Source organism: Hemiscyllium ocellatum, chromosome 25 (genome assembly GCF_020745735.1).
Source record: "Hemiscyllium ocellatum isolate sHemOce1 chromosome 25, sHemOce1.pat.X.cur, whole genome shotgun sequence".
Taxonomy (NCBI): Eukaryota; Metazoa; Chordata; class Chondrichthyes; order Orectolobiformes; family Hemiscylliidae; genus Hemiscyllium; species Hemiscyllium ocellatum.
In genome coordinates, this window is record NC_083425.1 from 40,355,091 (window position 1) to 40,381,121 (window position 26,031).

General features: G+C 41.4%; 1 protein-coding gene across 1 annotated transcript; it reads right to left on the minus strand.

Moving 5' to 3' along the window:
- Nucleotides 1-370: 370 nt before the first annotated feature.
- LOC132827842 (tripartite motif-containing protein 16-like protein) lies at nt 371-25,265 on the minus strand. The gene is made up of 6 exons (XM_060844590.1): nt 24,505-25,265; nt 20,741-20,836; nt 11,261-11,494; nt 8,840-9,011; nt 6,772-6,867; nt 371-3,194 (listed from the first exon to the last, which is right to left on the minus strand). The coding sequence occupies exons 1-6, from the start codon at nt 25,243-25,245 to the stop codon at nt 2,635-2,637; spliced, it is 1,899 nt and encodes a 632-aa protein (XP_060700573.1). The 5' UTR covers nt 25,246-25,265; the 3' UTR covers nt 371-2,634.
- Nucleotides 25,266-26,031: the final 766 nt, after the last annotated feature.

The window sequence follows — 26,031 nt, forward strand, 5'->3', positions numbered from 1 at the left end:
ATCGTAGACCCTCTGGGGTCTCACATAAAGATTAGTCACGTGTTAGCCTATGAAATCCGAACCCAGTGAGAGTCAGCGCCTCCATGCTACAAGAGGAGAAAGTACAATAGAGTATGAAATTGTGCAGCATTTTAGTTTTAAAACAGAAAGGCAGTCTTCTGTTCCAGTTGATACTTAGTTATCCATCAATAGAGCACCTATGCTTTTAAAATAATCAATGAATGCTGTCAATTCTGAAAGTCATTTTTTTCTCCAACGTTTATTTAAAGTCCATCTTCTAAATCATCTGAACATGTGAAAACTAGTTATGACTGCCATGGGTTTATATGAAAGTAAAATGGATGCTCAGTTTAAAGAGTTAATGGTCAGAAATGAGCCTTAAAAAAGGAACGGTTAGCAACTGCTTATTTCAGGTAGGTTCTTACCTCAATTAAAAGAAAAGAAACAAGGGGAATGTGGGATCAAGCATGTTAATGTATCAGCACATAAGTAAGTCATTTGGTTTAATTTCATTTTACACAGGTACACTGAAGCAAGTTACATAGCACAACTGTGCACTCAAACTTTAGATCCAGCATTCAGAGTTGAGTGCGTGGTGCTTCAAAACCACAGCAGGTCAGGCAGCATCCGAGAAGCAGGAGAATCAATGTTTTGAGCATAAGCCCTTCATCAGGAATGAGGCTTGTGGGCTGGGGGGTGGGGGGGAGCTAAGAGAGATAAATGGGAGGGGGATAGGTGGGGGGGGGATGGTAGCTGGGGATGTGATAGGTAGACGAAGGTGGGGGTGAGGGTGATAAGTTGGAGAGGAGGGTGGAGTGGATAGATGGGAAAGACGATGGACAGGTCAGGAGGGCAGTGCCGAGTTGACAACACCAACCCAAAAATACCCAAACATATAAATAGAAAGCAGGAATCATGTACAGTGCTTCACCTGAGGCCCACTGAAGATTTTACCTTGTAGGGTGACGAAACGTCTGGAAATGAACCTTCCAGCTCAGCGAGCAAACCTATATCCAGAATCTCAACCTGAGCTACAAACCTTCTCAAAACTCACTAAAATGTCATTTAGCAAAATCTGTAATTTGTTTCAGTGTCAAGAAATTCACATGTAGGTGCAGGTAAGCAAACATGTCTGTTGATGGTTTACTCCATCGTTTTAGAACAAAACAATTTCAAATCATCAGACTAGTTGTAGAATTGGTGATTTGCCCATTCTGCCTAGAATTATTCCAAAGCATGTCATTTCTTAGCAAAGATAATTTGGTTTGTAATAACTAGGCATTATGCCTGCAGCGATGCTAATGGCCATAGCTAATCCCTGGAGTGAATGATGGGCTTTAAGAAGAGGCGTAGAAATTTGCCTAATTAAACTAATTGTCATAGGCATGGACAATGTCACATGACCAAACTCCTCTGGTTTTTGAGAGGTTTAATTACTTATTCCTGAAGTCTTGTCTCAGTCTACTTTTAACATCAGAACAGAATACAACAAACAGCATAGTAGGCTGTGAGCTAAGTGCCCAAAACTCAAGTCTCCTCAAAACCTGATTCTGGAAGATCCTTGTATCCATTTGCATAGAGGATCACATTTCTGTATACCAAAACCATCCTAATGTGTCATCACCGACTTTAACAGTTATCACCAACCACTACTACACCATGCCTTTATCCATCTGGACACAGCAGAATTTTAACTCCCAAATTAAGGAAAAATTTCTGGACCCTGAACCATGTGAAACATAGGAAGAAGAAATAAATGGGAAGCAGAACAGAATTTAGTCCTTTTACTATTTGCTCTCATTCTTAAAAAACGTCATTTACACCTTAATAGTAAGAATTGGTTATCATTTTATAATGTCTGGTTGACTGGAGCAGTTTTTTTTTAGATTAGATTACTTTTTTTTAGGTTAGATTACTTACAGTGTGGAAACAGGCCCTTCGGCCCAACAAGTCCACACCGACCCGCCGAAGCGCAACCCACCCATACCCCTACATTTACCCCTTACCTAACACTATGGGCAATTTAGCATGGCCAATTCATCTGACCTGCACATCTTTGGACTGTGGGAGGAAACCGGAGCACCCGGAGGAAACCCACGCAGGCACGGGGAGAACGTGCAAACTCCACACAGTCAGTCGCCTGAGTCGGGAATTGAACCCGGGTCTCAGGCGCTGTGAGACAGCAGTGCTAACCACTGTGCCACCGTGCTGCCCAGTTGTTGAAAAATATTCATCACACAACAAATGAAGAGACAAAACAGCAGACACTTTGCAAATATGAGAAAATGAAAAGCTGGAAACATGAGTGAAAGATACCCTAAATATAAGAGTTGTTATAGAGGAGGCTTGAGGAGTTGCATGGCCTGCTTCTGTTGCTTGTGTAATTCAATTATTTATCATCAAGGTGGGATCGATTTTAGAGAGATGGTACTTAAAGAAATAGTATTTTCAGATCAATCACTTAACTGCTGCAATACTCTACTTCACTGACCATTTCCTCTTTGAACTACTGCTGTTCTCACAGGTGAGGTGAATGTGAGCTTATGGTGTGTGATGTGAAATTGAACTCAATGTGTAGAGCTAAAGGGGGAGAATACTGCACCATTAAATACAAGCCTAAAATTGATTTTATATCTATTTTGTATTCTGCGCAGCTTCTACATCAAGTAAAAGCAGAGAAACTGATGCTTCTTTTTTTGCAAGATAAAATGCAGGACATAATGGTTCTGTGAATGAAGATTCAAACTTGTGTATCAAGTTCATAGTTTCACTAACACCATAAAATGATAGGATGTTGTTTTGATAATCTAAGTACACTCCTATCCTGCTGAACTTCTCATCCTTCCCTGGCATTTCCACACCACCATGCCAGACTAAGAATTCTTTACCTGTCCACTGGATACACCAGGAGAAATCATTGCCTGTGATGCAGCCACTGCTTTTGTCTCCTTTTCTATCAATGCTTTTGTAAGTCATGCCAACATGGCTCCCCTCTCCGCTGATCTCCACTTCCCAGTAACATCGGCCCATGTAAAAACTCTCTGTGCACAGCACTTGCCGCCAGTGTTCGAACCTCTCAGGGTGATCAGGATACTGCTGCAGCCAGGGCGAAGTGTTGGAGACCTTGAGATTGTCATTGATGAAGCGAAGATATCTGTGGGCTGTATTCTGGTCAAATGCCAAAGTAGCAGCATCTGGAAACAAAGGCCAATTTACACAAAGTGGAATCAGAAGTATTGCATTTGCAAATAAAACATGAAATTATTTCTACACGACTAAAATGTTATTCTGTCCGTATATCAGTTAATACATGGAAGATAGGTGACCGAACCAGAGTGTATTCAAAGTAGTTTTAATCTGGATATGATAACACTTATGATTGGCAGCCTCAAGCATTTGGATAACCAGTAAAACACAGGTTAAGACTTGAGATAAGTTCTCTCAGTGTAACTTCGAAGATGCCTTCACCAAAAAGTCAGCAGGTGCCCAACCTCCGACCTTGAGCAGATGGGCCAATGGGCCGAAGATGGAGTTTAATTTAGATAAATGTGAGATGCTGCATTTTGGAAAGGCAAACCAAGACAGGATTTACACAGTTAATGTGAGGGCCCTGGGGAGTGTTGCCAAACAAAGAGAGACCTAGGGGTGCAGATGTATGGTTCCTTGAAAGTGGCATCAGGGTAGACAGGATGGTGAAGAAGGTGTTTGGCACCCTTGCCTTTAATGGTCAGAACATTGAGTATAGGAATTATGATGTCACATTGCAGAATATAGGTTAGGCCACTTTTAGAATATAGCATATAATTCTGGTCGCCCTCCTATAGGAAAAATATTGTTCAACTTGAGAGGGTGCAGAAAGGATTTACAAGGATATTGCCAGGGTTGGACGATTTGAGCTGTAGGGACAGGCTGAATAGGCTGGGACTTCTTTCCAACAACTGTCGGAGGCTGGGGGGGTGACCTTATGCAGGTTGATGAAATCATGAGGTTATGGGTCAGATGAAAAGCCAAGGTCCTTTTCTGAGGGTGGGGGAGTCAAAAACTATAGGGCATAGGTTTATGGTGAGAAGGGAAAGATTTAAAAGGGATCTGACGGATGTTGCATATGCAGAATGAGCTGGCGGAGGAGGTGGGTGAGGCTGGTACAATTACACCATTGAAAGGCATCTGGATGGGTACATGAATAGGAAGGGTTTAGAGAGATATGGGCCAAATGCTGACAAATGGGACTAGTTCAGATAGGTATGGATAGTCAGCCTGGACGAGTTGGATTGAAGGATCTGTTTCCATGCTTTATGATTCTGTTTATTATTTTCACTCCTGTATTAGCACTTCTTTGTTTATGTTCCCCTTGAGATAGGTTTAAATTCTGAGGCGGTTCTTAGTCATTATCACGAAACTTTGGGAGAATCTTTGACTCCCAAAGAGATTAGGGCAGGTCGGTGTGCAAATTCATTCTAATAACACTTTTCCATGCCCCAGAATTACAGAGGCATAATAGGAGAGAGGCAGAGCTTCCTGACCATAAGTTGCAGTAGCCAATTTATGGAAACTAATTAATTCATCAGAGGTGAATTGGATTTTTCTGGTCAATCCTGCAGGGCGGGGGCCTAGGCCAGCTGCCTATAGGGCTCCCTGTAGTGAATATGGGAGCTTGTGCTCACGTAGGCTTTATGGCCTTCTCATATGGTCATTGCTGCCGTCACTCTCCACAATGGCGGCCTAACTATTGAATCCGTTTTCTACTTTAAAGTTTCAAGAGGGGAGGCCAGTACAACCTCCACCCGTGCATCCTTAAGAGGCAGCCTGCTGCTTCTTCAGGTTTGGAGAACCTCCTAGAGGCCCGCAGATTTTGAGAACCTGCCCCTTGATTTGCATTGGAGGCAAGTCCCACATTGGATAAAATCGCAGACAGGTCACTGTTCCTCAGAATTGCTTACTGGTGATTGTTATGCTAGCCCTGAATCCTTCATGACCCTGGGATTGGAGGGATCGCTGTTCCAAATGCAGCCACAGCTTTCACTATGGTACTGCTGAGGGGATAAGAAATCAGCCTCTAGTTTCACGGTGGGTCTGACTGGGCAGTATTTCCACTTCAGTTGTCTTGGTTCCAGGGGAATCACAGTTTGATCAATGTTTGGTTAAATGTGCTTTCTCTGGAACAGTCAGAGTGAGTATCTCACCAGCTCCCCAGTCAGCAGTCAGGGCCCTAGTGTTATTATTACTGGACTGTTAATCCAGAAAATCAAGTAATGTTCTGGGGGCGCAGGTTCAAATCCTGCCACAACAGATGATAGCATTTGAATTTAATAAAAATCTGGAATTAGGAATCTGAAGATGACTGTGAAATCATTGTCAATTGTCAGAAAAACCCATCTGGTTCACTCATTTCCCTTAGAGAAGGAAGCTGGTCTGGCCTGCGTGTGATTCCAGACCCACAGCAGCCACTCTCAACTGCCCTCTGGGTGATTAGAGCTGGACAGTAACTGCTGGCCTGGCTGGAAATGCCCCCATCCCATGAATCGATTATCAAAAAAAGTCAAGCCAACCAACACCTCAAATGATATTGTGAAGAAGAGACGTTAGATTTGAAACGTAAACTTTGTTTCTCTCTTCAGACATAACACCAGACCTTCTGGGCTTTCCCAGCACTTTCTGATTTAATTTCAATCTGATTTAATTTCAATGATTTTGTGCCCATTGTGTAGGGTTGTGGCCCCCATTTGACAAGGATGGTGAGGTCCCAATTCGATAAGGCAAAATCAACTCCCTTAATTCTGTTTCTCTCTCTCTGCCTCTATAGATGCTGCTGACTATTTCCAGCATTTCCAGTCTTATTTTATTTTCAGTATCTGTGTTATTTTGAATTCTTGGCACTGTTGGCCTGAAGCTCATTGCCACGGGAAATGTGCCAGTGAAGCCACTATTGAAGCTGATACTCATGGTAGATATGAGAAAGAAAAATATAAGACAGAAAAATGTGTTTAGCTGGAATACATTCAAACTGAAGCCTGACACTCTACAGAAAATATTCAACGATTTGACCATGAGTTGTGTAACACCTGAATCTGTTATCTGGTGAATTTAACTAATAACTGACTCATATACCACATTATCAAATAAATTAATATCTCAGTATCCAGCATCACAAAACAAGTGTAACCTATGTAATCCTTTTAGAGTTGGCTGACTGTACAAAATACTTAGATGTATCAATGTTACAGATGTGAACAACACTAATGAAGTCGGAGCACAGAACTACTGTATACATTTTAACACAGCAAGCCACAAGTTAGACTGGAAGCTAAAGGGTGTTTCTCTCTCCAGAATGGAGAAGATGCAATAGAACACACTCAAAGTAAAATTATAAATCAATTCTGTGCTAAATTAAATGGGATTACATTCAATTGAGAGTTGGATGTTCTTTCTGTCAGATTCTTGTATTCTCAGCTGCCTGCTTCCTAAGAAGTACACGAACACTGCTTCTCTCAGAATGACGGACAGAAATCCCCAAACCACGCAAATTTAATCCAGATAAACTGCAACTTAGTCAAATAGAAGGGCTTAAATTGTGGAAGATTAATACATCAATGATAAAAGTGAATGACTAAATAGTACTCTTAAAACATCAGGTATTATTTCCATAGTTTGCAGTGATAGTCTCCATCTATCACTTTGAGCTAAAAGCACCTCTTGAAAGTGGTAAAATAAAATGTAATGCATTAGGTTAAGCACTTATCCAAATGTCAAGCTCAGTTTGAAGACCCTCACATTTTAGAAAATCATTCCTTGTCTTTGGTTGCTTTTCACGTCGGCCATATTTTAAAGCACATATCACAGCCACTGTTGTCTTAAATCCCAGTTGCTCTAAAAACAGAGAAGAATAAACACAAATAAATAACTTATACAGACATGCTTTGAATATTTGGCCTGTCTTAATTATTTAACTTGGTGGCTTTCTATGAATGACCTGGATTTTAGGAGGTTCCAAATTCCCCTGTACCCTGCCCCTCTGCACCCCCCACCCATTCTATGACCCCCTTACAAATGACAGTCCCATCACAAAGAGGTGAGCTGGCCCATGACTCTGACAATTGGCAAGGTTTTAATTGGCTCCGGGCAAGACCTCCACCTGCTCACCCATCTCCCCGATTCATGCAGGAAGACAGTCCTTAGAGATCTGTCAACCAATCCACTTATCCCAGTAGTATCGGATTGGAGAAGCGGCCCTCAGTAACAGTGTAAGTCTGAGGTATCAGTAAGGACTGACTGGCAGGCATTAGTAAACAGGGAAGAAGGCCGAGTTTGAGAGAGCATTGAGGAGCAAGTGTTTGAAGAGGTATGTGACCTTGGGAAATTGCTGTTAACAGGCACAGAGCATCCCACTGCTCCAATCTCGCCTGACACCAACTTAGCCAATAAAAGCTGCTGGGTTCTCCACTTGATCAGAGCTCGCCAACATTGCCCTTCCTCCCACTCCACCATGATGGGTGAAGTAACGTCAGGATTGGGATGCAACACTTAAGTTACTTTCAAGGGTGAAATTGTCAGTCTTGCAGATAATGCTTGCAAATTTTATAGATCCGCCAGATAGTGTTGGGTGTGAGAAAGTGGCTGCTGAACCCTTCAGTAGTATTGGGGCCTCAATCTTGTGTTGTATGGCATTTCCACCAGCGCTGCCACAAGGCCATCATGGTGGACAATCTGATTGACCCTCCACATCCTCTGGCATTCTGCCATCTTTTATTTAAAATTTCTTAATTGCCCTCCTCTGGGAAGATTACAACCAATATCCCACCATGCGCATATCCACATTTGATACTTTGTAATCAGCCTGATGCCAGGCTTACAGTTCAATGGTGCAATTTAACCCAATATTTCTTGGTTCAATGTGAGTGAGCACAACACCAGCAGTACTCCCTCCAGACAGTCAATTATAAATGTGCGCAGTTCTATTTAACAAAATTAGTCTTTAAAGGAATACAGTGACTAAAATTTCACTTAAGAACATTCCATTAGAATAAAGATCCTGGGTAACTGTATTGGGCAAATTATTCAGAAAATAATGAGATATAAATTAACCTGTGACAAGAAAGAAAGACTGAATGAATGATTGATTACCATATCTGTCTGGGAGATTAACTTCACCTTAAGGTGCCCACAAGTTTAAAGTCATTTCTGTACTTGACTTGAAATGCCCATTAAACTGACCACAAAAGGCAAGCCTAATCTGAACATTGGTGCCCTTATCCCAATGTGATTAATGACTATCAATCAATTTCTCTGAAAATGAACAATTAATTTAGTGTGGGGTCTCATTTCTTCAGGTAGTAAATTGAATATTTTACATAATGTTATATTTACAATTTTCATTTTGCTTTCTTACTTTTATGTCTTTCTTTAACTATCTCAATTTGATCTTAATTTTTCTGTATTTATTACTCTTCTATGTTCCTTTGAACATTCTCACTTCCTCTTCCTTTTTATAAATCCTTAAATCTCCTAAACTAAGGTGCTACGCTGTTGATCTCTTTGCTCTCCACTGTCTTGGATGCACTGTTTTTGTCTTTTAACCACTTTGCACATCCAGTAACGCGATGGGAAAATTGTTTCTGAGCTGAATACTGATGGAAATAGTCTAACTGGCTGCACCATGATGTGCCTGACTCCATCAAATTCTGGCCAAACTGATTGTACATTAAACTGGTGAACAATAAGTTTTACAATGTCTTTTAGCTTTTCTTGATGAATGGGGGAGCTGTTACTTTAGCACAGTGATTAGAATTCAATGAACAATGCTTTAAGTGCAAGAAATAGTAAAGAGAAATAATGAACAAACCTTCTTTTGAATATGCATTCAACTTCTCTTTGTAGGAGGTCTGTAGCAATTGTTTAATGTTTTCTGTTGATTCTGAAACAGCAGCACTAATTCCGGCAAGTTTGTCGATCAAGCCAATGTACACACTGGGCAGCATATCATCAGGTTTGCTTTTCTTCCATTCACAAAATTCCTAAATAATAATTTCCATAATACACTGAAAAGTATTAGATGCAAGGAATTAACAGTAAATGTAAATAAATGCCATTTCGAAAAAAAGGATAGTTCAGAAAATTTACATCTCTAGTTAGTGAGTCCAAATGTAACGAATTCCTTGTGCTTTCTTAATTAAGCCTTCTTGCTAATATTTCTCAGGTTCTCATCAATGAGTGACCTTAAAAAGGCAGTCAGGAAGTCTATTCATATAATAATGTACTCAATGAAAAGTTGTTTCCAATTACCTGTAGACAAGATTTTCTGAATAATTTCAAGTTTGCGTAGAATTAGGTTTGCAACCAATTTAGGATTAACATTCAGGTTCACAATATTATATATCTTCATGTACTAGAAGCTACATATATATTTAATAGGCAAGAGTGTGGTGCTGGAAAAGCACAGCAGGTCAGGCAGCATCTGAAGAGCTGGAGAATCGGTGTTTTGGGCATAAGCCCTTTATCAGGAATGAGGCCTGTGTGTCGGAGTCTGACAGTTAAATGGGAGGGGGTGGGGTTGAGAGAAAGGGATCTGAGAATGTGATAGGTGAATGAAGATGAGGAAGAGGGTGATAGGTCAGAGAGGAGAGTGGAGTGGATATATGGGAAAGGTGATGGAATGGTCAGGAGGCCGGTTGGAGGCTTGGGACTGGGATAATGTGGGGGATGGGGAAATGAGGAAACTGTTGAAATCCACATTGATCCCATGTGGTTGCAGGGTTCCAAGATAGAATATGAGGCATTCTTCCTCCAGGCATCGGGCGGTAAGGATTTGACAATGGAGGAGGCCCAGGACCTGCGCATCCTTGACGGAGTGGGAGGAGGAGTTGAAGTGTTCAGCCACAGGGCAGTGGAGTTGGTTGGGAGGGTGTCCCAGAGATATTCTCTGAAACGATCTGCAAGTCGGCAGATGTAGATGTAGAGGAAGCCCTATCAGGTGCAATGGATACAGTAGATGACATTTGTGGAGGTACAGGTAAATTTCTGTCGGATGTGGAAGAATCTTTTGGGGCCTTGAATGGAGGTGAGGGGAGTGGTGTCAACTCAGGTTTTGCACTTCCACCCCTCTCCCATTTATCTCTCTGCCCCCCTGCCCAGAAGCTTAATTCCTGATGAAGAGCTTATGCCTGAAATGTCGATTCTCCTGCTCCTCAGATGCTGCCTGACTCTCGACTCTGATTTTCAGCATCTGCAGTTCTCACTTTCTCCTGTACATATTTAATACACAGGATCCTGTTCCTTGCAAATAGAAAGAGCAGTGCGCCTGTTTCAACCAACAAACCATTTCTTGGAGCAATGCTTTGACCAATCAGAGTCAACCTGCCTTGTTTAAATTTTAAACAAAGCTTGACAAAAGATTTACAATGATGTTGCCATGGTTGGAGGGTTTCAGCTATAGGGAGAGGTGAACAGGCTGTGGCTGTTTTCCCTGGAGCGTTGGAGATTGAGGGATGAACTTGTAGAGATTTATGAAATCATGAGGGGCATGGATAGGGGAAATAAACAAGGTCTTTTCCCTGGGTGGAGTGTCTAGAACTAGACAGCATTGTTTTAGGGTGAGAGAGGAAAGATTTAAAAGGGACCTAAGGGGCAACATTTTCATGCAGAGGGTGGTGTGTGTATGGAATGATCTGCCAAAGGAAGTGGTGGAGGCTGGTACAATTACAACATTTAAAAGGCATCTGGATGAGTATATGATTAGGAACAGTTTGGAGGGATATGGACCAAGTGCTGGCAAATGGGACAAAATTAATTAGTATCTGATTGGCACGAATGAGTTGATCCAAAGAGTCTGTTTCCATGCTGTACATCTCTATGACTCTATGACAGTTAACCATCAGTCATCATAACTAGCACATTCTCCTTGGCAGCACATCATGTAATGAGGAACTACTTGTTGACAAATGAGTACTCTGCTTTCATACAGTAAAAAATATTGTTTTCCCCTTACTTTGCCATTTCATGCAAATTAGCCCAACAAGTGTAAGCTGAAAAACTTTGACAAAATGTGTTGCTTTATAGCAATGCTTTGACCTGTAATGGTTATGGAATTATCATTAACAATTCACACAGTTCACTCAGCCCTCCATCCCAAACCCGCGAGTACCTTCGTTCATAGGGATGCATTAACAAATGTTCTATAATCGTGCTCCCAAACAGCTATTATGAGTGGTCGACCATGGCGATAATAAACTTGAAAACATGCTGATGCACCTGTGGTATTGCTCACCTGTAAAAACTGCACCCTATTCTTCAACTTCATCAGGGCTTCCACTTGTTGCTTGGTCTTATTCAGCTGTATGCTATTGTTTTCCAGGTGAGTTCGGATCCCACTGGCCTGCTTCAGTGACTTTTGTTCACTTTCGTCCAAAAAACCAAGCACCTCTCTCTGTGCAACTTGAACAGCCTCCGTGAGGTCCTTGAACTGCTTTTCAACATTGGATTTCACTTCTGATACCGAATTCTAGAACAGACAATGTACTCAGACACACAAAATTATCGCTGTATTAATATCAAAGACTCTTACCGTTACAAGTTCTCCCAACTTGATCTGTGAAATATGGCCTGAAAACGACGCAGTACCCGAATTAATGTAAACATGCCTTGGAGCACAAAGCACTACTCCAAACAGTACACTGAATAATTTCATAACCATTGGAAATCTGAAGACCTGGAAATGCCGGAAACCCTCAGTTAAGATCTAAACTGTTTGGGTTAGATTGGCCAAAGAGTGAATACAGTTGCCAACTGGATGCCAACTAAACTTAACCTGGATAAAAGTCTGGATTCACTTTGGTCCTAGTTGTAAATTAGCATAATGTGAATTTGCTTGTGAGTGATATAGTATGCCCTACAAATTTAGTACTCGTTGATTGGTTAGATGTAACTTCTATGGAGCAGTACATGTGGGCTCTTCTTATTCACTTTCACCGAGGGTATGAAGTGCTGGAACCGGTACACTGCAGCATGTTGCAGGATGGCTCAGCAATGAAGGGAGTCATCCTGGTGATGGAGGTCTACAGGAGGACAATTGTCCTGTATCAGCATGGGAAATAGTCACAGCCCCATATTTTAAAATCTTCAAGACCATCTAACTAGACGATACCTGCACTGATCTGAATGAATAAGCTTTATTAGACGTAATGATTCAAAAAGCATGGTAAGAGAGGAGATCTTTCTGGAGCATTACAGACTCAGGTTCCAGTTATCTGTAATCTGATATCAGTATGACAAAGGTACTCTCACACATTCTCAATTCCCCAATAAAAAAGTATAACCACTCCTTTCTGCAACATCTCCACCAAGTTCTATTATGGTGCACCTTTGAATCAATATCCAAAGTGTGGCACTCGAAAAGCACAGCCGATTGGACAGCATCTGAGGACCAGGAGATTCGACATCTTGGGTGTGAGCCCTACATCAGGAATGGGGGTGGAAGGGGGCTGAGAGATAAAGAGGAGGATGGGGGTGGAGGGAAGGTAGCTGAGAAGATGACAGATAGATGCAGGTGGGGAGTGATGGTAATAGGTCAGAGGGGAGGTTGGAGTGGATAGGCTGGGAAGGAAAATGGACAGGTAGGACAGTTCAAGACGGTGGTGCTGAGTTGAGGGTTGGATCTGGGATGAGGTTGGGGGGGGGGTGGAGATGAGGAAACTGGTGAACTCGACATTGATACCGTGTGGCTGAAGGGTCCCAAGGTTTAAGATGAGGGGTTCTTTCTCCAGTCGTCTGGTAACTTGGATTTGTCAGTGGAATAGGCCGGGGACTTCCATGTCTTTGGTGGAGTGGGAGGGGAAATTGATGTGATCAGCCACAGGGTGAATCATCGGCATTTAACTATGACTACTTAATTATTTATTTTCTCTTCCCACCTCCCCACCCCAAACAAGTCTTGTTTGCTTCTGATATTAATCTCCAGCTTAATTCTCCGCGTTCTTGGACAAAGTCCAGGATGAATGTGCTGAATGCAAGTATGGAGTGGGATGGCAGTTTCTAGGCAGGTAAGAACATTTGTGGAACTCCATTGGAATATAGAAATGCACCATCATCGCTGAGGAACGAGATGTCTGCACCAGGATCTGTGAGAAGCTCCTGTGTAATGTTTACTTCTCCATGTATTTCTATTTACAAAATATCATTTTTATTCTCTGATGATTTCCGTGATGAGTAAGGGGCTGCTTCTACACATGAGTCTTCTGCAAACTGTGATAAAATATTTATTATTACTACTATTACATGGGAACTTTAAAATAGAGTCAAGATGGATTTTTGCTTTTCACTGTTGTGGAGTTCTGATTTTTTTTAAGATAAGGTCAGAAGGACTTGTGAATGTGCGGAAAATCCCCAAAAGGAAACGTTTGTAACTCGTCATTCATTAAAAAATATTAAAATTATGAAAAGAGTGATGCCACATTGGAGTTGAGTGATGTAAAGACTATTCCTGAGATTAAAAGGATTGTATCTTTCTGTTTGTTATTTGTGAAAATATTTCAAAGATGTCCTTTTTTTTGTCTTTCTTTTGCATAAAAAACTTATATTCCTTTGTTAAAAATACATTGACAGTCTCATATGAATATACAATACAATACAGCCCAGAAACAGGAACTTCAGTCTATCAAGCCTGCACCAACTCTTAATCCTTAGTTAGACTCATTACGTATTACCCATGCATAGTTTCTATCTCTTCATTCACCTCCCATTCATATCTATCAAGATATGCCTTAAATGTTGCTAACATGTCTGTCTCCACCGTCTCCACCACCTCCACCAGCAGTCAGTTCCAGGCACCTGCCACCCTCTGTGTGAAAAAGTTTCTCTGCACTTCTGATCTAAACTTCCCCCCCTCACCTTGAACCTCAGTCCGCCTGTAGTTGACCTATCCACCCTGTTAAAAACCTCTGACCATTCATTCAAGCTATGCCTCTCATAACTTTGTAGATATCTAGGAAGTCACCGCTCAGCCTCAGGCTTTCCAGTGAAAACAATCCAAGTTTATCTAACCTCTCCTCATAACTAAAACCCTCCAGACCAGGCAACATCCTGGTAAACCTTGCCTGCATCCTCTCCAAAGTATCAATATCCTTCTGGTAGTGTGGTAAACAGAACTCCATGCAATATTCCAAATGTGGCCTAACTAGAGTTTTGTACAGATATAACAAAACTAGCCAACTTTTTTATTCAATGCTCCAGCTGATGAAGACAAGCATGTTGGATGCCTTCTTGACCACCTTATCCAATTATTTTGCCACTTTCAGGGACCCATGGACCTGTACGCGCAGATCACTCTGTATGGCAATACTCATAATGGATCTGACATTTACATGATTGAATGTGATTTTCCCAAATGCATCACTTTGCATTTATCCGATTAAATTCCATCTGTTATTTCTCTGCCCAACTCTGCAACCTATCTATATCCTTCAGCATCCTTTTTCAATCCTAATCATCTGCAACTCTGCCAATTTTGGTGCCATCTGGATACTTACTAATCAGGCCACCTCCATTTACTTCCAGATCATTTATATATATATATATATATTACAAACAATAAAGGTCCCAGCACTAACCCTGTGAAACACAACTAGTTACTGATCTCTAGTACTTTCTGGCTTCTATGACCAAGCCAGTTTTGTATTCATCTAGCCAGCTCATCCCAGATCCCATGAGACTCTAACTTCTGTACCAGCCTGCCATGAGGTATTTTATTAAATGCTTTACTAAAGTCCACGCCAACAACCTCCACTGCCCTTCTCTCATCAATCATTCTTGTCACCTCTTCAATCAACTCAATCATTGGTGAGACATGACCTTCCCTGCACAAAGCCATGCTGCCTATCACTAACAAGTCCATTCGCTTCCAAATGTGAATAAACCCTCACTCTTAGTATCTTCTCCAACAGCTTGCCCACCATTGACGTTAGGCTCACTGGCCTGTAATTACCTGGTTTATCTCAGTTTCCATTCTTAAATAAAGGAACAACATTGACTAAATTTCAGTTCCCAGGAACCTTGCCTGAGGCCAAAGAGGATGTAAAGATATCTGTACAGGAGCCAGCTATTTCCTCCCTTGCCTCCCACATTATCTTGGGATAGATCCCGACTGGCTCTGGAGACTTGTCTACCCTAATGCATTTCAAAATACCCAACACATCCTCCTTCATTATGTTGACCTGCATGAGAGTATTCACACACCTTCCCCTAACCCCAACATCCCTCACAACCCTCTCTTCGGTGAATACCGAAGTAAAGTACTCATTAAGGATGTCACCCATTTTCTCTGGCTCCAAACATAATCCCCTCAATTATCCTTGACCAGTGCATTTATTGCCAATCGTATTCAGAGAAAATTGCCCCTATTTACTTGGCTGTTCTCTCCACAGTGACTAATAACAGTGTTGAATATTTCAGATCCAGAGAGTATATACCTGTTAGAGTCATAGAGATGTATAGCATGGAAACAGACCCAACCACACCGACCAGACATCCCAACCCGATTTCGTCCCACCTGCCAGCACCCGGCCCATATCCCTCCAAACCCTTCCTATTCATATACCTATCCAAATGCCTCTTAAATGTTGCAATTGTACCAGCCTCCACCATATCCTCTGGCAGCTCATTCTATACACGTACCACCCTCTGCGTAAAAACACTGCCCCTTAGGTCTCTTTTATATCTTTCCTGTCTCACCCTAAACCTATGCCCTCTAGTTCGGGATTCCCCGACCCCAGGGAAAAGACTTTGTCTATTTATCCTATCCATGCCACTCATAATTTTGTAAACCTCTATAAGTTCACCCCTCAGCCTCCGACGCTCCAGGGGAAACAGCCACAGACAGTTCAGCCTCTCCCTGTAGCTCAGATCCTCCAACCCTAGCAACATCCTTGTAAATCTTTTCTGAACCCTTTCAAGTTTCACAACATCTTTCCAATAGGAAGGAGACCAGAATTGCATGCAATATTCCAACAGTGGCCTAACCAATGTCCTGTACAGCCGCAACATGACCTCCCAACTCATGTACTCAATACTCTGACCAATAAAGGAAAGCATACCAAACGCCTTCTTCATTAGCCTATCTACCTGTGATTCCACTTTCAAGAAGTTATGAACCTGCACTCCAAGGTCTCTTTGTTCAGCAACACTCCCTAGGACCTTACCATTAATTCTATAAGTCCTACTAAGATTTGCTTTCCCAAAATGCAGCACCTCGCATTTATCTGAATTAAACTCCATCTACCACTTCTCAGCCCATTGGCCCATCTGGTACAGATCCTGTTGTAATCTGAGGTAACTCTCTTCGCTGTCCACTATACCCCCAATTTTAGTGTCATCTGCAAACTTACTAACTGAACCTCTTATGCTCGCATCCAAATCATTTATGTAAATGACAAAAAGTAGAGGGCCCAGCACCAATCCTTGTGGCATTCCACTGGTCACAGGCCTCCAGTCTGAAAAACAACCCTCCACCACCACCCTCTGTCTTCTACTTTTGAGCCAGTTCTGCATCCAAATGGCTAGTTCTCCCTGTATTCCGTGAGATCTAACCTTGCTAATCAGTCTCCCATGGGGATCTTTGTCGAATGCCTTACTGAAGTCCATATAGATTACATCTACTGCTCTGCCCTCATCAGTCTTCTTTGTTATTTCTTCAAAAATCTCAATCAAGTTTGTGAGACATGATTTCCCACGCACAAAGCCATGTTGACTATCCCGAATCAGTCCTTGCCTTTCCAAATACATGTACATCCTGTCCCTCAGGATTCCCTCCAACAACTTGCCCACCACCGAGGTCAGGCTCACTGGTCTATAGTTCCCTGGCTTGTCTTTACCGCCCTTCTTAAACAGTGGCACCACGTTTGCCAACCTCCAGTCTTCCGGCACCTTACCTGTGTCTATCGATGATACAAATATCTCAGCAAGAGGCCCAGCAATCACTTCTCTAGCTTCCCACAGAGTTCTAGGGTACACCTGATCAGGTCCTGGGGATTTATCCAGCTTTAACCATTTCAAGACATCCAGCACTTCCTCCTCTGTAATCTGGACATTTTGCAAGATGTCACCATCTATTTCCCTACAGTCTATATCTTCCATATCCTTTTCCACAGTAAATACTGATGAAAAAAAAATTCATTTAGTATCTCCCCCATTTTCTGTGGCTCCACACAAAGGCCGCCTTGCTGATCTTTGAGGGGCCCTATTCTCTCCCTAGTTACCCTTTGGTCCTTAATATATTTGTAAAAACTCTTTGGATTCTCCTTATTCTATTTGCCAAAGCTATCTCATATCCCCATTTTGCCCTCCTGATTTCCCTCTTACGTATACTCCTACTTTCTTTATACTCTTCTAAGGATTCACTCGATCTATCCTGTCTGTACCTGACATATGCTTCCTTCTTTTTCTTAACCAAACCCTTAATTTCTATTGTCATCCAGCATTCCCTATACCAACCAGCCTTTCCTTTCACCCTGTCAGGAATATACTTTCTCTGGATTCTTGTTATCTCATTTCTGAAGGCTTCCCATTTTCCAGCCATCCCTTTACCTGCGAACATCTGCCTCCAATCAGCTTTCGAATGTTTTTGCCTCATACCGTCAAAATTGGCCTTTCTCCAATTTAGGACTTAAACTTTTAGATCTGGTCTATCCATCACTATTTTAAAAAGAATAGAATTATTGTCGCTGGCCCCAAAGTGCTCCCCCACTGACACCTCAGTCACCTGCCCTGCCTTATTTCCCAAGAGTAGGTCAAGTTTTGCACCGTCTCTAGTAGGTACATCCACATACTGAATCAGAAAATTGTCTTATACACACTTAAGAAATTCCTCTCCATCTAAACCTTTAACACTATGGCATTCCCAGTCGATGTTTGGAAAGTTAAAATCCCCTACAATAACTACCCTATTATTCTTACAGATAGCTGAGATCTCCTTACAAGTTTGTTTCTCAATTTCCCTCTGACTATTGGGGGGTCTATAATACAATCCCAATAAGGTGATCATCCCTTTCTTATTTCTCAGTTTCATCCAAATAACTTCCCTGGATGTATTTCCGGGAATATCCTTCCTCAGCACAGCTGTAATGCTATCCCTTATCAAAAATGCCACTCCCCCTCCTGTCTTGCCTCCCTTTCTATCCTTCCTGTAGTATTTGTATCCTGGAACATTAAGCTGCCAGTCCTGTCCATCCCTGAGCCATGTTTCCGTAATTGCTATGATATCCCAGTCCCATGTTCCTAACTATGCCCTGAGTTCATCTCCCTTCCCTGTTAGGCCCCTTGCATTGAAATAAATGCAGTTTAATTTATTAGTCCTACCTTGTCCCTGCCTGCCCTGACTGTTTGACTCACTTCTGTTCTCAGCGGTACCCGTCTCAGATCGATCTCTTTCCTCACTATCTCCCTGCATCCCACCCCCCAACTTTATCCTCCCAAGCAGTTCCAGCAAATTTCCCTGCCAGTATATCAGTCCCCTTCCAATTTAGGTGCAATTCGTCCTTCTTGTACAGGTCACTTCTGCCCCTAAAGAGATTCCAATGATCCAAAAATGTGAATCCTTCTCCCATACACCAGCTCCTCAGCCATGCATTCATCTGCTCTATCCTCCTATTCCTGCCCTCATTAGCTCAAAGCACTGGGAGTAATCCAGATATTGCTACTCTTGAGGACCTCCTTTTTAGATTTCTGCCTAACTCTCTGTAACCTCCCTTCAGAGTCTCAACCTTTTCCCTTCCAATGTCGTTGGTTCCAATGTGGACAATGACCTCCTGCTGGCCCTTCTCTCGCATGAGAACATTCTGTACCCTCTCTGAGACATCCTTGATCCTGGCACCAGGGAAACAACACACCATTCTGCTTTTTCTCTGCTGGCCACAGAAACGCCTGTCTGTACCTCTGAGTACAGAACCCCCTAACACAATTGATCTCTTGGAAGCCAACGTACTCCTCGTTGCATTAGAGCCAGTCTCAATACCATAAATTTGGCTGTTCGTGCTACGTTCCTCTGAGAATCCATCACCCCCTACATTTTCCAAAACAGCATACCTGTTTGAAATGGGTATATCCACATTGATCATTTTATTGGGATATATTCCACAATGGGTCAGAGTTATTTATTTAGGTGCTAAGGTTAAGTGAGACAGAAATGATACTATAGCAGTGCTGTATGTATTGCTGCATGTAACAGTTATCAGAACACCAACAAGGTTGCTCAGCAAGGATTCTTCATCTTGTTATCCTGTCAGCAGCAAGAACATATCCTGGATTATAAAAGACCAACAAGAGGTAACAAAATTGGTCTGATTGACCAGCCAATTTACACTTTGAGAATTCTGAATGATTCTTCTCTTGGATCACTTGTAGCAACATTTGGAATTTTAATCTGGGAGATTCCAGGACCACAGGGAGAGAGAAAGATTGATTGGTTACATAATATTAAAAATAGAAAATGCCAGAAATACACAGCTAGTCAGTGTGTATCTGTGAAGAAAGAAACAAAATTCATTTTTCTGATTGTGCCCTCTCAGCAGAACCAAATATTAACTCCGCTTCTCTCTCTACAGAAGCTTTCTGAATGTTTCCAGCATTTTTCTGATTATGTTACAGATTTCCAACATCTCCACTAGCTCTAATGTTGCAGCAAATTTCCTTTTTGAACAAAGAGTGATTTGAGTGGCCTGAAAACATATTTTGGAGTTCAGTGCAATGGAAGTGAGAGGTCAGATAAAGTAAACTGGACTACAGTGCTCCAGTCCAGTCAAAGAGGGTTTCCCACTCCTAATAACTCTGCAAATCTTTGTGCTGCAGAGTCTGCTTGTAGGTAAGTTGGATTTAGGTAGGAACAGGTTTGCTTCATGAATGTCAACGCTTGTCAATTGGCTGAGGAGAATCGGGTGAAGTTGTTGGGTCAATTAGTCTTTGTGGAATTATAACCTGGCAAGCAACAGCACCTTTTAGGAGAGAGAGATCAATGGGAAAAAGAAAGGCAAAATATTGCAGATGCTGGAATTGTGAAACAAACACAGAGAATACCAGAGAAGCTCAGCAGATCTGAGAGCATCTGTCGAGACAGAAACTGAGTTAACATTTTGAGTCTGACATGATTACTCTTGAGGGCAGTTCTCTGTGTTTTGTTCGGGTAAGGAAAGGTGCTGAGAAAAAGTTTAAACCAAAGACTATATTCAAAATGTTGCATTGGGGATTTCTCTCACCTGCAGTCCATCCTTGATATTTATTGGAAATGAAGATAAATATTTCTGTTTACAAAATAAATCTCTCTAACCTGCATTCATACCAGATACACAGAGCATTGGTATACATGAGGATAGGAAACATAAGAAATAGGAGCAGGAGTAGACCATTTAATATGTGAAGTCTACTCCACTATTCAATAAGATCATGACTGATCTGATTTGGATCTTAACTCCACTTTCTTACTTCACACCCATCACTCTTCTAAATCAAATTCCTCTCAAACCCTGAATATGTTCAATAACCCAACTTGCACTGCTTTCTGGGGAAATGAATTCTCAAGACTAATGGATCTATCATCTTCATCTTAAATGGGAGATCTCTTATTTTTAAACAGTGTCACCAAGTTCCAGATAGCCCTCAAGAGGAGAAACAGCCTGTCAAAACCTGTCAAAACCCCTCAGAATTTACTCTGTCAAAACCCCTCAGAATTTGACATGATTCACAAAGAGGAATGCTGTTTACTTACAAAGATGCAGGAAATGTTGCTCTGAAGTTTCTCAATAGCATTCTCCACTGCCTTAATTTTCTTGTCGACATTGATCTTGGTTTCTCGAAGTTCATTCTGGAAATTCATTGTGAAAAACACAGAAATAACTGGTACATATGGACTATGAATATATGGAACATTAGCATTATCTCAATGGGAACTCAACACACTGAAATACAGCAAAAATTATTCTGTGTTGAAATACCCAGCAATCCAAATTTAAGTCCCAAAAGACAAGTTATTCCACTAGAAATTATTTCTTCAACTGTACCCTCAAAAATTACCCACGTTACTTAAAAATCACAAGTGATTACAGATACAGTGTCCAAATTCAAATAACTCAAATGAAATTGAAAAAGTAATATTGACTGATTAGTAATGAATAAACTCAATTTTCTGTTAATTTGAGAAAGCTGGGTTAAATTGATTTCTTTTAAAACATCTGTTCATTTGAGTGTAGGAGAAAGGAATCCTTTGCTGTCTAACCCTATTGTTTCCATCCAAGGGACAAGTGAATAATCAGTTCCTCCCACCTTGCTCAAGAGCTTAACAATTGAAGCACATCCATAACAAACTGTGGAACCTCACCCAGGGACTGGTTGCAACAACAGACAATTATAGCAGACAAACATGTCCGACCTGCAGGACTGCTGTACTGTCCTACCCTCAGAGTACGGAGAATTACACATCATGTTCAAATCATAAAGAGTAATGATGGACAGCATTGTATGATACATGTATATCACAACAGTTTTGCAACCAATTGTCATTCTGACTTCACTCAGCGTCCACTCCTACATCAACTTTACAAGAGGATCACTGCAGAATGTTCAAAAGCAGGAACTCAGGACTATATATTGCCAAAGATAAGGCTGAAGAATAGACGCTTAAGTGAGGCACCAGAAGACACAACCCTGTCCATGAATAAGATCAGAGACATTGTTAACTCCATTAAAGATTGAAAGAGATAACTAATTTTTATTGATAAAGCATTTGCCATGGCCTCAGGATGTCAAAGAATTACTTTTTGTGATGTAATATGAAATAAATTGTCCTCGATGTGCACACAGCAAAATCCCACAACCAGCCATGAAATAATTACAAAAGTATTTTGTGATCAACATTGACCAGCACACCTCCGAGAACTCCCGTGTCCTTTATAAAGGAGTGTCAGAGGGTTTTTAACTCCCACTATGCTTAACATCTCATATGAAAGATGGAAAATAGAAAGGGCGGACATACTCGTTAAAGCAAACCATTTTGATCTCCTCACAAAAGTCATAGAGTCATACAGAATGGGAATAGGCCCTTCGGTCCAACCAGTCCACATTGATCATGTTACCAGACTAAACTGGACCCACCAGCCTGCATTTGACCTTTATCCCTCCAAATCTGTCCTATTCACACTTATCTAAATGCATTTTAAATGTTGTAAATGTTGTTACCTGCATCCATTACTTTCTCTGACAGTTCATTCCATTTATAAATCTTTCTCCTCTCACCTTAAAAATGTGCGCCCTAGGTTTGTACTCCCCCAGCCTAGGTAAAAGACTTTTGCATTCACGTTAAGTATATGCCTCAAGATTTTATAAATCTCAATAAGGTCACCCCCTCAACATCCTATGCCTGAGTGAAAAATATCCCAGTCTTTCCAGTGTATTTTTATACCTCAAGCCCTCCATTCCCCACAACATCTTAGTAAATGCTTTCTGACCCCTCTCCAATTTAACCATCTTCTTCATATAACACGGCAACCAGAACTGCACACAGTTCTCCAGAACAGGCCTCACCAATGTCCGGCACAACCTCAACATGACATACCAACTCCTACATTAGAGTGGTGCTGGAAAAGCACAGCAAGTTAGGCAGCATCCAAGGAGCAGGAAAATTGAGGTTTCGGGCAAAAGTCCTTCATCAGGAATGAAGGCAGGGAGCCTCCGGGATGGAGAGATTAATGGGAGGGGGTGGGACTGGGGAGAAAGTAGCCAAGAGTACAATAGGTGGATGGAGGTGGAGATAGGTCAGAGAGGAGGGTGAAGCAGATAGGTGGGAAGGAAGATTGGCAGGTAGGACAGTCATGAGGATGGTGCTGAGCTGGAAAGTTGGAACTGGGGTAAGGTGGAGAGTGGGGAAATGAGGAAACTGGTGAAGTCCACATTGATGCCCTAGGATTGAAGTGTTCCAAGGCGGAAGTTGAGGCGTTCTTCCTCCAGGTGTCAGGTGGTGAGGCAGTGGCGGTGGAGGAAGCCCAAGACCTGCATGTCCTCAGCAGAGTGGGAGGGGGAGTTGAAATGTTGGGCCACAGGGCAGTGGGGTTGATTGGTGTGAGTGTACCGGAGATGTTCCCTAAACTCTCTAATCTAGCCTCTGATCTCCAGCATTTGCAGTCCTCACTTTTACCGACTCTTACACTCAAAGGCCTAAGCAATGAAGGCATGCGTGCTAACTGTCTCCTTGACCAACGTCTCACTGTGACACAAATTTCAAAGAATTATGTACATGAATCCCCAGGTCTCTCTCTTCTACAACACCACCCAGGGCCCTATCAGTATTTGTATATGTCCTGTCCTTGTTTGTGTTTCCAAAATGCAATACAGTCGGTTCTGCTATGATGTGATATTTCCATTCCCATGCAACCCCGCGTTATACGAAAATCGCAAAATAGTAGCACCATTTAAACTAATGGGGCCAGAATTACACTATAGTCAAATCAGGTAAGAAAAGTTTGTGTTCACAAACAATGGTTTAAATTCTTCAATCGTGTCGTAGCAAATTCACATTGAAGATACATGCATTATAGCAGAACCGACTGTACTCACATTTAACTAAATTAAACTCCATCCGCCATGCCTCAGCCAACCACCTAATTGATCAAGATCTCTTTTTAATCTTCGATAACCTTCTTCGCTGTACACTTTATCACTAATTTTTGTGTCATCTGTAAACTTACTAACCATGCCTCTTACATTCTCAACTAAGTCACTTATATAAATGACAAACAAAGTGCATCCATTACTGATTACTGTGGAACACCGCTGGTCACAGGCCTCCAGTGTGAAAACAACCCTCCACTACCTTCCTCTGTCTTGACTATCAAGTCAATTTTGTATCCAATTGGCAAACTCACCCTGAATCTCATGTTATCGAATTTTACTAACTAGCCTACCATGTGGAACCTTGTCAAAGGCTTTACTAGTTAAACTGAGAAATATTCATGATATTTGTGCCAGATGCACATACCTCCCACTACAAATCATGTCCCAACAAAACAGGTAAGAAAAGAATTTGAGAAAGCATTAACAAAGGATATGAAATGATTAATCTTATTACAGTCACTCCAACTTTTAAATTATCATGACAGGAACACTTTTTTATTAAAAGCGAACAGTACAAATCACTGTAGCAACGTTTAAATATTTTAATCATTCTTTCAAAAATTGATTAAATTTTGCTTCCAATTTTCAGTGTAGGTATTTATTCCAGTATTAATTTTTTTTAATTCAAAACCATGACAAAACCTATTGCTGAGTCTGTTACAAAGTGTTTTTATAAACTGTCAAAAGAGTCTGTAGAAAATGGTTTACTGCAAGTCAGTGAGTTTTGGGGAGAAGGATTTTGTGAGTCTTTTCTGTCATCACCTGAACCTTTACAGTTTAAACCTTTATGCTTTACAGTTTAGTGAAACCTTGCTTTAACTTTCACCTTTCTAACTCACTCCCCTCTGCCAGTTATTTCATACTGACCTCCTTTTCAGTCTTCGCCCTTGCCACAGAGATTATCTCGTGGTTTACATGTTTCTCCACTGTGCACTCCGTACAGATGCAGCACTGATCATTTTTACAGAAAAAATCTAGATACTGCTCATGCACACAGCATTTTCCCTGTTCGATGTTTTTCATTGGGTGAATCAGTTTATGATTTTTAAAGGCTGAATTTTCAAGGTGAGGCCTCAGGTGAATTTCACAGTAGGACACCATGCAAGTCAGGCAGGACTTTACAGCTTTTAACTTTTTATCAATGCAGGAGTCGCAGGCCACTTCATCGAGATCAGTGACAATCTCATCACTTTGTTCATTTTCAATTGCCTTACACTCAGTCTCAGTGTCTAGTGGTTTACAAGTTAGCTCTTGCTCACATTCCTTACTTGTTTCCAATTTAGCCCTTGCTTCAGATTGACAGCTTTGTTCCAGAACCTCAGTCTCTTGTCCAACTTTGCCTTCAAGCTCTTGAGGTTCAATCATCCCGTCTTTCCATTTTTCCACCAGTCCATTCAAAGCGGCATTCTCCTGGGGAGGCAGGTCTGAATCAAATATTTCCTTGCATTGTGGGCAACTGTGGATGTGAATCATCTCCCAGAAGTGTTCGAGGCATCCTTTACAAAAGTTATGTCCACAAGAGGTTAATGTTACAGGAGATTTGAAGAAATCTAAACAGATCGAACAAGTGAGCTGTTTTCCCAGCATTGAGGAGTCTGGAGCAGCCATTGAGGAAGCAGGCACCAACAGCTGTGTGAACAAATCAAAACTGGCTTCCAAAGTGAACCACACCTGAACTATGAGACAAAAAAAAACAACTGGAAGTTGTTAACTCTTTCTGTTCAGTTCAATCTAAGCACAGAGAATGATTGTGTCTGAATATCCTAAATAGCTTATTAAAATAATGGGAAACTGCAGAAACAGAATTTATGAAGCCCGCTGTCTCCTCTGTGGCTTCAGGTAGTTGTTCCTCCAACTGATTAAATGAAGAAACAATGGAACAAATATTCAGTATTGCATTCGTAACACACCCACGTTCGTTGCTGTAAGTATAGGTCATGCTTCAAACTTAAAGACATTGGGCTTTACTCAAACTCTGTGCAGTTAACCAAATGGAAATCCACATACCGAGAGCGGAAGGAACTCCATCTTTTTTAGACTGCAGTCCTTCCTCCACACCATTGCCCAAGTTTTCATGTCCATCCTGCCCTGTTGATACTAAAGTGGGCCAATTTCAATAATTAAACAATACCGATTGGAAATCTGGGCCTCGACCTCTCCTTGTATTCCATTGGCAAATCATAACTTTATTGTCAAAGTGATAACAGGTTAAGATAACTTTCTTTGAGAGTAACCTTTCAGGCTTTGTTAACAGATTATTGTTCAATGGAGAGCAGGTTGAATGTGTTTATTTCTCTCAATTTGCAGTGGTCCTTATCCTGACATTAGTCAACATTAAGTTTTTATAAATATTAACTTTCCTCTATCTATTTGTAATGGAAGTGAATTAAGCAT

Excerpts from the sequence above, each read along its gene's own strand:
- LOC132827842 (XM_060844590.1), bottom strand. The coding sequence starts at position 25,245 with ATGGCTGCTCCAGACTCCTCAATGCTGGGAAAACAGCTCACTTGTTCG. Across the intron at positions 9,012-11,260 it reads ATAGGGTGCAGTTTTTACAG|GAATTTTGTGAATGGAAGAA; the intron begins GTGAGCAATACC and ends ATTATTATTTAG. Across the intron at positions 3,195-6,771 it reads AAGGAATGATTTTCTAAAAT|ATGCTGCTACTTTGGCATTT; the intron begins GTGAGGGTCTTC and ends CTTTGTTTCCAG.